General features: G+C 54.5%; 1 protein-coding gene across 1 annotated transcript in view; it reads right to left on the reverse strand.

Annotated features, from left to right (window-relative positions):
- The window catches only part of Setd1b (SET domain containing 1B, histone lysine methyltransferase), a 30,977-nt gene that overhangs the window by 13,999 nt on the left and 5,278 nt on the right, over positions 1-11,700 (reverse strand). The window contains exons 2-7 of the mRNA XM_028765927.1: positions 11,376-11,560; positions 11,050-11,148; positions 10,121-10,391; positions 7,786-7,898; positions 5,702-6,919; positions 1,760-2,584 (exon numbers count right to left, since the gene is read on the reverse strand). Of these exons, the coding sequence (XP_028621760.1) occupies positions 1,760-2,584; positions 5,702-6,919; positions 7,786-7,898; positions 10,121-10,391; positions 11,050-11,148; positions 11,376-11,546 (2,697 nt within the window). The 5' untranslated portion in view covers positions 11,547-11,560. The remainder of the gene's footprint in view (positions 1-1,759; positions 2,585-5,701; positions 6,920-7,785; positions 7,899-10,120; positions 10,392-11,049; positions 11,149-11,375; positions 11,561-11,700) is intronic.

Raw genomic sequence — 11,700 nt, forward strand, 5'->3', positions numbered from 1 at the left:
ACCTGTCGTGTCCCCCCCCCCCAAAAAAAAAGACAAACTCAAACAACAACAAAAAGCAAAATACAGAACATGCCTGCATAGCTAGCTACTCAGTGTTCGCCCACAGGTGGCCACTCATGGCTCTGACAGACCGGGTTCAAAGAATGGACGGGAACAGGACAAAGCGAGCCATCTTCAGAGTGAGGGCACTTCAAGTTACAGACGACAGAGCTTTCGTTAGCTGTGACTGTTACTAGTCCCGGGGGGCCAACACAATTCAAGTAAACGATAAAGAACTGTGTGGCTGGTAATTCTCTCTGGTTTTATTACCCCATAATATGAGTCCTGACAAGCCTCACTTACCTACGCTGCAGAGAACAAGTCCCTAGTCACAGAGCTCCCTAAAGTACAGTGCAGGGAGGGACAGCAGAATTGGCAAGTCTGCTTTCCTCAGTGAGGAGCAGCAAGGACTGGAGGCAAGGACAGCGTCTGAGGAATTCCTTCTCATTATTTTACCATTTGCTTTTTGGAGACAAGGTCTCACTATGTAACCCTGGCTGGCCTCGAACTCACAGAGATCCTACAGCCTTCCCCTCCCCCAACTCCAGCCTCCACCCAGTGCTGGGACTAAAGGAGTACACCACTACTCTCAGTTTAATTGAAAGGACTAAAAAACACTAAAGCCAGGCAAGCACCTGCCCTTGCAGCTACTAAGGCAGGCGCATCCTTGAACCTTCATAGCATAGGCTGAGATGCCACCTCTTTTTTTGTTTTTTCTTTTTGGTTTTGTTTTTCAAAACAGGGTTTCTCTGTATAGCCCTGGCTATCCTGGAACTCACTCTGTATAGACCAGGCTGGCCTTGAACTCAGAAATCCGCCTGCCTCTGCCTCCCAAGTGCTGGGATTAAAGGTGTGTGCCACCACCGCCCGGCTTAAAGATTTATTTATTTTTATGTATATAATGAGTACACTGTAGCTTTCAGACGAACCAGAAGAGGGCATCAGATCTCATTATGGATGGTTGTGAGCCACCATGTGGTTGCTGGGAATTCAACTCAGGACCTCTGAAAGAGCAGTCAGTGCTCTTAACCACTGAGCCATGTCTCCAGCCCAAGATGCCACCTCTTAAAGAGAAAGGATTCAAGACAAAGTCCCTCCGTGTGTAGAGAAAGGGCAGTTAGGGACCGGTCGTGAGGGTCCGGATAGACAAGCCTCTAGGAAAAAGGGAAAGCGGAGGTCCCCACAAGGTCACAGAGGTCTTGGTTGCGGGACCACCTGGACTGGCTGTCACTGGTCAGGAAGTCACTGAGCACCGGAAACTTAGCGTGGGCCAATGAGGAACTGTGTCTGATATGTACTCTTGTTTCGGCTCCTCTTATTTAAAGGGGAAGAGCCACACGCAGCCAGCGGCCACGGGTCCAGCATGCACAGTTAGCAGATCACTCCATCCATCCATCCATCCATCCATCCATCCACCCACTCACCTACCTATCTAGGTTTTTCTAAGACACGGTTTCTCTGTGTAGCCCTGGCTGTTCTGAAACTCACTCTGTAGACCAGGCTGGCCTCAGAGATCCACCTGCCTCTGCCTCCCAAGTGCTAAGATTTAAGATGCGTGTCACCAACACCCCGCTTATTGGCACTTCTTAAAGGAGTCCCATGCTGGCTGCAGAGGCAACCACCTGTCCAGTAACACATCTTCAGAGAAAGGGATGCCTAGTCTGGTTCTTGCTGCCCCCCTCGTCACCCTAAGAGGCTCCCTGAGCATCCACCTCCATACCTTGGCCATCCGCTCCTTCTTGTCCCACCATTCGTCAAAGGCCCGGAAGGCCACCACCTCAACCATCTTGCGGTTGAGGTCACGCTTCATGATGGCCTTGAGTTCCTTAAGGACTACGAGCAGGACCCCGTCCACTGTGGCCTTGTGTGGGTCCTCCTGACGTGGTACGTAGCCTGGTGGCGGCACGGAGGGGTCGAACTTGGGCAGGGGTGGCCAATGCTGTCCACGACCTGGGCCACTGTTGCTCAGGGAGAACGGGCTCCGGTAAGGCGGCAAGTTGACAAACTGCAGCCCAGCAGAAGCAGCGGCAGCCGCAGCGGCCATGAAGGGTGGGTAGGGACAAGCACCCTGGCCTGTCATGAGCCGGCTTAACATCTGTGTTTGCATCTGGAAGGACATGGGCATGCCACCCCACTGGCCACCCAGTACATGGCTCATGTCCACCTGCATCACAGGAAACAGTCCCGGTGGGAAGGGGGGCAGTGGTGGAAGGATGGGTGGGGGTGGGACGCCTGGGGGCGCTGGCAAGGGTGGCGGGGGCACTGTCACTGCAGGATGGGCTGGGGGTGGTGGTGGTGGTGGTGGAGGCAAAGGTGGGGGCATGGGGAAGCCAGGTTGTGGTGGGGGTGGGGGAGGGGGAGGGGGTAATGGAGGGAAGCCAGGGGGTGGGGGCAGAGGCAGGCTTGGAGCCAGCACGTTGGGGGCTGCCACAGCCCCTGCCCCTGGGGTCACCACCATGGGCTTGGGGCAGTCAGCGCTGGTGATGGGGGCCGAGGGCATCTCATCATCTGAGATTTCCATGTCCTCTCCCGAGGACTGCTGGCCCTGGAAGAGAGCATTGAGGGAAGACAAGGGCTCAGCATTTTCCAAGCACCCAGGAGTCGGAGGCTTGGGATCAGGGGATCAATATGGGAGATTCTCAGCAGCAGGACAGATGTCGGGCAAATCAATCAACCATACCAAACCATACTTTCCCCTGCGGTACAAGGGGCACTGAAACAGCCATTCACTCGGCATCTGTGTGCCAGGAACTGTTCTAGATGTGGAGAACCTGAAAGTGACTGAGACAGACGCAAAGCTCAACTTCTAAAAAATGGTGGAGCTATACCCAGAACAAGAGTTCAGCGTGGGGAAGGGGAAAGAGGCAGGCAGAGAAGGGAACAGGGCAGCGAGAACTCAGCTGCAGTCTGAGACAGTCTGAGAGATCACAGGAAAGAGTTAACACTCAGCTCGGGTTTCCCAAGTGCCAGGAAAATTTACATACATTAGCTAGTCCTTAGAAGGACTCTGAGCAGAGTAGGTTTGTTCTCGCCACTTTTACTAAGGAGGAACTTGGGACACGGGAAGGTTTAAGTAACTTCCCGGAGACCATGCAACAGAGACACACAGCCCGGGGATTTGAAACAGGAAGTGGCTCCTCAGCCCGGGTTCAGTCAGTGTGTGGTCTTCACTGTGGCCACCAGGGCCTTGTGCAAAAGACACCTACTGAGCAAGTGCTGGCTGCCTGGGTGGGGTAGGTAGCTAGCGGCATTAAGAACTCATAAATTAGGGGGAGGGGGATTGGTTGTTTGTTTTTGAAGTGCTAGGGACTGAGCCCTGGGGCTTTGAGCGTGCTAGGTAAGTGCTCTACAGCCCTAGACTTGGGCAAGCACAGTCCCACTGGGCCCTTTTTTTCCCCCTCACTCTTCTCACTTAAGTCTCCTTGGCTTTTAGAATGGGCTGGCAAGGCTGAGAGCTACAGATATGCTTGATAGCATCCCACAACAGACCGTGGGAAGTTGGGCTGGGACATAGGCACCAGCGACCCAGGAAGAGCTTCAGCTTAGACTGCATTGAGGTGGGAAAGGGAGGAGTCAAGGACAACCTGGGCCAAAATTGATTCCAAGGATTCTTTGAGACCTGGGTCTTTGGGAAGTTAGGCGGAGCCTGGGAACTGGAGAGAGGCACTGAGCTCCTATGGTATAGAGCTGGGAACTGGAGGAAGGGTGAGAAAGATGAGTTCTGGTCCCAGTTCTGGTCCCACACAGGACTCCTGTGTGGATCAGACTCCCACATCCCCACCCTGGGTGAAAACGTTAAGAAAACAAGGCTTGACAGACAGTAAGTGCTTTGGAAGGCTGACAGGGCGTGAGGTCAGAGGTCACACAACACCTGATGAGGAGGGCCTCAGAGGGCCGGGCCGGGCGAGGAGTGCCTAGACTCTCATCTCCCCTGTACACACCACGACACATCTACACTCTAACTCACTCTCAAGGTACGCATAGGAGGGAGGGCCGGGCCGTGTAAGCTGAGCAAGAAGAGAAAGAATGCCCTAATGTCAGCTCCGGACAGCACCCAGCACCGTGGTGCAGCGCTCAGAGGGTTAACTCCGGCTGCTGTAGTCAGCCAATCACAGGGTCACAGGCAAACTGGCTCTGCCCCCTCCCTCCCCGGGCACAGCGGGTGGGAACTGGCTGGCTGCGGTTCCTGTAGGTCTGGTGAACCAAGGGACACCTTGTTTCCATGGAGATGGTGAGGCAGGACTCTTACTGACCCACTCAACAGATGAGAAAACTGAGACTAGAAAGAGAGAGAAAATGCCTTCCTCTAGACCACACAGTCCTGTGACAAGACAGCTAAGGCTCTGGGGCTGAAACTTGTATTTTTTTTACTCACCAGCCTCTACCTATCCTGTCCCTTCCCACCGGTCCTCTCTAAGCTGCTTCTCCCTCTCTCCCTCAGCCTTGTGGGGGCAGAGCTCTTTATCTTACAAACACCACGCACTACCAGGGAACTTAAGTGCGGCTCTCCCGGGCGCCAGCAGGGGGCGCCGGAGGGCCGGCCTGATGCTCAGCTCTGCTGTGATGCATCTTTGTGATTCTGTCCTGGGGCACTCCAGACTGCAGCCTTTCCAGCCTTAGTTTCCTCTTCTTAAGTCCTTGGAGTGAGGGTGTGGGTGTGAGGGCGGCCCGGGCCCTCCAGCTACTCTGAGCTTCTCAACCCTGGACCAGGTGGCTGGCATGATAAACATCCGCCAAACCTCGGCAGCCCCGAAGGGATGGGGGAAGGGCCTACAGCCGAGTTAGCTCAAGTACACCTGTCAGCTCCCTCTGCCTTGACCCTTGAAGCCAGAAACCACTTCCCCAGAACTGCTTGCAGGCTCCCAGGAGCCTCCACCACCTGCGGCCCCACTTCCTCCCCTGATCCCCCAAAGTTCCTTTCCAGGCAGCCAGAGGGGCTTACTGAAGGGCTGGAGAAGGGAGGACACTCAATTCTGTATCTATAGGTGCATGGGTCTGTATCTGAGCTTCTACTCGTCCATGCTTGCTTGGCCCAGTTCAAGGATCCAGTGCAGAGCCCAGAAAGATGACACAATGCTCATCTCCTCCAGAAAACCTTCTCAGCCTCAAAACTTCTGAGACAGGAGGTCTGGGTAAGGAGATGGAGTGTGGAAAGGAAGGGGTAGGGGGGCAGACACCTTCGCCTGATTTACGCTATGTTCCCGGCCAAAGCTAATCCTTCCCCCTAAACTTTAGAGTCTAAGACCACTGGTAGAAGGAAGATGGACGGACTGACAGACAAACTGCTCCACCTGCTTGCTTTCTCTCGTCTCTTCAGTGCACCAGGCTCTGAGAGTGTCTGCTGAGCCAGCCTCACTCACACCCTGGCCAACCTCCAATATGCCAGAGTGACAGGATTGGTCATTCCTAAGCCGTTAACGGAGAAAATGACCTGGAGCATACGCACAGCCTAGGGTCTCTGCAAACTCCAACAGAGCTCAGAATCAGAACTTAGCCTAAGTTGAAAAGTCTAGACTCTTCCAGGGACGACAGAACTGTTACAGGGGTCCCATTGCTCCTGCCGGTGTCTTAGCTAGTGACATGTATCAAGGGGCAAGGAGTCAAACACAGACAGACAAAATCAATCCCAGACAGACAGACAGACAGACAGGGATGGTGGTACCTCATCCATCCGCTCTGAGGTTGGGGTCCTGTCTCCTGCCAGATCCAAATCCACCTCAGCTGTCTGGCCTAGAAGACCCATAGGGTCTGGGGGGCCTGGCTCAGGTGGGGGCCGAGGCCCCAGGCCCAGGCCCAGGTCATCATCTTCATCAGAATCAGGCAGTGGTGTAGGGCTGATGTCCTCTAGGCCAGTGCTCGAGGGTCGCGAGGAGGGTGGCGAGGGACCACGGAAGCCAGGCTGCGAGTTTGTGCCAAAGTGGGTGAGCGGGGAGAGCTGGGAGGAGGAGGAGGAGATGGGGCTGCCTTCCATCTGGATCTCAGTGTCCGAGTCCTGCTCACGGAGGAAGGGCAGCTTGGTGCGTTGTTCTTTCAGCAGCATCTCAATGCGGGAGTCCAGGCTGTCATGGGGCTTCTCTGGCCCTGCTGGAGAGGACTCCAGAGTAGGGGTGCCAGGGCTGTCACAGGGCTCCGGACTCCAGCCAAAGGTAGGCCTACCACCCAGCTCCATGCTGTTGCTGTCAGGGGGCGGTGGACCAGGAGGTGTGCCTGGCTTCTCCTTGGCTGGAGGCTCAGAGGGAGGCAGGGGTGGGGGTGCAGGCGCCCTCCGGAACTCCCCACTGTCACGGCTCCCAAAGGCTGCTGTGGCAGTAGGCTCCTCGGGGGGTGGCGGGAATGGAGGTGCTGGAGTCTGGTACGGAGAGAAAGCTGACTTGAATCCGGAAGCAGTGGCTGTTTGGGCAGGTGGAGGAGTATGGGCAAACGTGGTAGAATCCTGGGACTGAGCCTTGAAGGGAGTGCCGCTGCTGCCAACTGTCCCAAAAGAGAGGTCCGAGGAGCCTCGGAAAGGAGCCGTGGCTCCGGCCACTGCGGCCACCGCTGAATTGTGAACATAATGATGCTCATGACGGCGGTTGTAGGCGTCTGTGAACTTGCTCTCGTGCCGCCGAGCCTTGAAAGTTGCTGTAGGGTCCTGGCTGAAGAGGTAGGAGGGTGTGGGCTGACGACTGGAATAGCTGGAATCCTGGGAGAAAGGGGTGCCCAGGCGAGGCGTGATCGGGGTGCCTTGTCCATAGGAGTTGGGTGTGTCCAGGCGGCAGCTGGAGTAAGCTGTGTCCTGGGAGAAGGGGGTCCCGCCACTATTGGGGGTGACCGAGGAAGAGCCGGAGCCACAGCCTGCAGACAGGCTGCCATCCTTCAGGCGCTTCAGAGCGTCTGAGAGCTGGAGAGAAAAGAAGTCATGAGAGCGGAGGGAGGACAGAGCTGGGGAAGGGAATGGAGCTGCTACCCGCGCCAAAACGCTGGCTGCTAGGGGGCTGGAGCCCCAAACCTCCCAGCACAAGGAAAGAAACAAGAGAGCCTGGAACCTCTCAGAGTATTTTTTTTTCCCAGCCCCTAAGTAGAGATGTTTACCCCTCTGGACACACAGAAGACTTTCCCTAATATTGGAGGAAAGAGAAGACCCTGACATCTTGGTACAGTCTGACATTTCCTTCCTGCCTCAGGCTTATCTGACATTAAAGAGTGTGACACAGAGAGGTGACACCAATGACTGTGGTCTTGGGTTTGATGAACCGTCCTTACAAATGCTAGAGATTTAAGTGGTATGACCTGTGCCTCCCGTTCACCAGGCAAACAGACTTCAACCGTCTGAGGGGTGGAGGGTGGGGGCCACCTAGGTTCGAACTGTGGCTGAGTGGAATTGGCTAGGTGAGTGTCCTGGTATACAGTGGGCCGTCTGTTTTAGAAGAGGATCTGAACTCTGCTTTTTGGAAACAGGAGTACAAAGGGGTGCGTAGACACCAGACACTAAGACCTAAACATAGTGATGTTTTGACATTCGTACAGAAAAACAGCCCTGCATCTCTGGGAATCCCAGAATGGATGGAGGGAGTATGGGAGGAGGAACTCCAGGTAGATTGAAAGCTACAGGGAGGATGGGCCAACCCCAGGGGAATATGCTACAGCAGATCTTGGGAAAACAGGGCTTTTAGACCAGCTCTGAACCCACTGCAGCAGGCGTGGTGAGGTCTCTAAAGCCAGAGGTGCTGAGGCAGAGCAGCAAGGGGGGGGGGTGGATGAACCTACCTGCAAGCTCTCGCTCACGATTGGAGAAATAGCATCCAGCTCACCCACTGGGAGGGTCTGAGGGGTGTACCGGCCGGTGACCAACAGTTCATAGAAGCGCATGCGAGTTTCTCCTGTAACAGACAAGGGACAGGGGTATCCATGGAGGCTTCGGTGTGACACATCCCCACAGGGATTCCAATTCGCTTATTAGCATGTGCATGGATCCCTTGTGCCTGGGACCACAGGCCTGGGGATGCTGCGTGTCCCCTGATTAGGGTCCTACCCTCTCACACCTCACTCAAGACTCTCATCTGTCCAACAAAGCTGCAAAACTCTCATCTTTCTGATCCTGAGATTCTGAGGCTAATGCCTTTGTAGGACAGAGACTCCTCCCCCTCCAAAAAAACAAAAATAAAACAAAACAAAAAAAACAAAAATGCCATCCTCAATGAAAAGTTCTTTCCATTCCATTACTTGGACTATAGTTGCCCCCCCCCCCAAAAAAAGGAGCCATCACCACCCCATCCCCCAGATTCTTTCACCACAAGTAACCCACAGCTTGTAGCAAGGACAGAGGAAGTCTGGTGACAGAGGTGACTGTTAACATCTGGGGCCAAAAGACAAGCAAAGACTGTCAAACACACCTATAACTGTGAACCAACTGCATGATGCTTCCCACTGGCTTAAGCCCCAAGAGTGTCCCAGGTCTGCCGGGGGACTACCTGGGGCCCTCATGGTCCCGGTGAGCTCCGTGCCTAACTGTCTACCCGCCAGAGAGAGATTTTTATCAACCAGACCCCAGATTATTGGTATTTATAGAGCCTTAGAGGCAGCCGCTTACATATGCAAAGGAGGGGCATTCCTTGAGTTACACCCTACTGGCCTCTTTCTCGAAATACAATGTCAAATATAGGTGGTAGTATCTGAGGATTGTGTTGTTTTCTTTCTCTTCTTTCCTTTTTTTTTTTTTTGTTTCCTCCCCAGAAATGAAATTGTAGTGAGTCTTGGCTGCTTCTTAGGATGTGGGCAGGTGATGGGGGAGGGGGACTTCAGGCTTCATCTTGGGGGAAATCTAACTTCAGCTTAGTCTAAGGCTGAGTAGTAGATTTTAATAGTCTGTTCACTCACACACACACACAGAGCGTGCACATGGGGGTGGGGAGAACCATTTACTAGAGCTTGAGGAACAAGGGAAAAGAGGATCAGGAAAGCTGTAGACTGGACAGAAATGACTAGGCCCAGGCTTTCCAAGTGGGCAAACCAAATCCATTCAAAATGACCACAACCCACACAACCCTTTGCAACACCCAGCATGGTCTTAGGGCTGGCATGTAGCCATCATTAAAAGCAAAACAAAGTAAGTGTTTCTGTCTTGCCTTTGGTGTGTGCCCAGATACTCAAGAAAATCCTCGTGCTCACCCCTGGAGTCCTCTCAGGCAGGGTTCACTAGTGCCACGCAGCACCTCCTCCTACTCCCACTCCCGACTTAACATTGGGACCATAGGACTGCCTGCCTGGTCCCAAAGCGCCCTGCACTCTTTGCCTTAGGTTGGAGGAATCTCTTAGAAAGGACACAGGTAAACTTAGGGAGAATGCCCTCTGTGTCTTGCCAGACCTTATCACCTAAGCCAGGACTTAAGGGGAAGAGTCAATAGCTCTGGAGGTAGGAGGTGTGGCTCCCCAGCCTGACTGAGCAAACAGAGGTGCTGCGGTCTCTTTAAGAGAGAGGAGGGAAGACAAGTGTCAACCCGTGAGCACCCAGAGCAGCCCGCCCCCAAGAGCCAGTATCAATGCTATCAGAACATTATCAATGAAACACTCCAGGGCTCAGATTGGTTCAGGGAAGGGGCACCGGTAGAGGGTGAAGGGGCATGGTGCCCTACATCTTTAAGGAATGAGTTTTATGAATTTAAAGGCACATGGTTCTTCCTCTACCACCAACAAATAAACAAACCCTCCCTTCCCCCCTTAACACAGGCGGCAACACTAGGGACTGTCTAAACGCAGGCCACTGGGGCTCAGAGAGGGGCCCACAGGAGGTGTCATAGGTGGGGAAGCCTCTGGGTGGTCCCTAAGGGTGCAGTGGCCAAGGACTGGCACATTTGGTAAATTATAGTCTGTCTCCTAGCAACAGACAACACATTTGGCTCCATGTGACTCTGCCCTCCGGAGGGGACAAAAAAAAAAAAAAGAAATAAATAAGCTGGTGGTAGTGGGGAATCCCAAGGAAGAGACAACGGTAAAGGGGTTCTCCTGACTCAGAAGGCAGGAGGATGTTTCCAAGACAAGGGGTGAGACTGACAGGTGGCCTTCCAGCTCCTCCCCCATGGGCCGCCACTGGGCCTCCACTAACCTTTGGTGTCCAGCTCCACGTGGATGATATTTCCCATGACAGAAGTGCTATGCAAGTGCTGGACGGCCTCCTTGGCGCCCCTGACTGTGGCAAAGACCACCTTGGCAATGCCCAGGTGTTTCTTGGTCTTCGGGTTATACAAGATCTCCACCTCCTCCACCTCCCCATATTTTTTGCACATGTCCCTTAGGAAGTTTTCACGGATGTTGTCATTCAGCTTGGCAAATGTCACCTGCTTTGGAGGCACAGGGCCCACGTAGAACTCATCGATCTGGCAGGGGCCGCGGGGGGGGGGGGGAAGAGTGTGGAGAGGGAGTTTGGAAAACATTAAAACCAAAGAGAAAACACAACACTCTTCACTTGCCCAGCAGTTAAAACAAATAAAACCAAAAAATAAAAGACGATTTATTTTTCTTTTAATGTTTAAAACAAAACAAAAAAAGCATGCGGGCGGGCCTAGGAAGCGGAGGATTAAATCGTTTGGAACCTGGAAGTCCTCTGGGTTCGAAAGGAAAGGGAAAAAAGAAACAGTTTCTCTTTCCCCACCCCCCTATTCTGGCCTCCTATCCTTGCTGCTGAATCCGGGACGACCCTCTGGTCTAGGAAGTTGTCCCCTTTAAAGCCACAGGGCTGGGAGGGGGGCGGGTCCCTGAGTCAGGGGTCTGGGTGCACAGGACCCAGGTGGGGACCCGGAGCCCCCAGCTCCACCGGCAGGATACAGTATCAGTGCCCTCGTTACAGTTTCTCCGAGTGTTATTTTGTTTACAGTGGTCGGGAGGGGACACCCCTCTCCCCCCTCCCCGCCAAAACTTCCCAGTCCTTGGTCGGCGGGAACTCAGAATCCGGCTGGGCTTGGTCAGGACTGGCGTTATTTTCGAACTCGGGGAAGGGGGGGGGAGGGACCATAAGACAGAGAGGAGGGGTCCTACCTTGAATTTGGGCACCGACAGCTCCAGCTCCTTGTTTTTGGTCCAGATTCCGACCACCCGGGGATCTTCCACGATTTCCACCGGGCGGTTGCTGGACATCTGTGGGCAGAGATAGGGGACTCAGTATGGAAGGGCTGCCACCGTCCCCAGGGGCAAGGGCAGATCCCCCCCTCCAGGCACCAGTCCCACTCCAGGCTGAGGGGAGGGAGCCCCGGCTGACAGTTGGCCAGGTGGCTGGGAGAGGGGTCCCCCTCCATTCGCCTCTTGTCTGGGGGGCTCCACCGGGGGTGGGTGGGGGGTGGCGGGAAGGCGCGCCGGCTACTCACCGCCAGGCTGAAATGCTGCCCATCGTAGCGGTACAGTTTATGGTGCCCCTTTTTCAGAGCCGGGTCAATCATCAACTTGTAACTTCTCCAATGGTGGTTCCTCCTCTCGCCCGAAGGGCCGGGCTGCGGCGGGGGCTGCTGGTGGTGGTGGTGGGGGTGACTGTTCTCCATGCCGTTAACCCAACCTGAAAACCCAGCAAGTTGTTGTCCTCTCTCCGCCGCTTCTACACATTCGCCCAAGAATCCAATCGGCTGGCCCCCACCCCCTCCCACCTTACCAGCGCGCCCCGAAAGCTTGTCTCACTGGCTCTTCTCTCCCCCCCCC

This window comes from Grammomys surdaster, unplaced genomic scaffold, assembly GCF_004785775.1.
Source record: "Grammomys surdaster isolate TR1022 unplaced genomic scaffold, NIH_TR_1.0 166, whole genome shotgun sequence".
NCBI lineage: Eukaryota > Metazoa > Chordata > Mammalia > Rodentia > Muridae > Grammomys > Grammomys surdaster.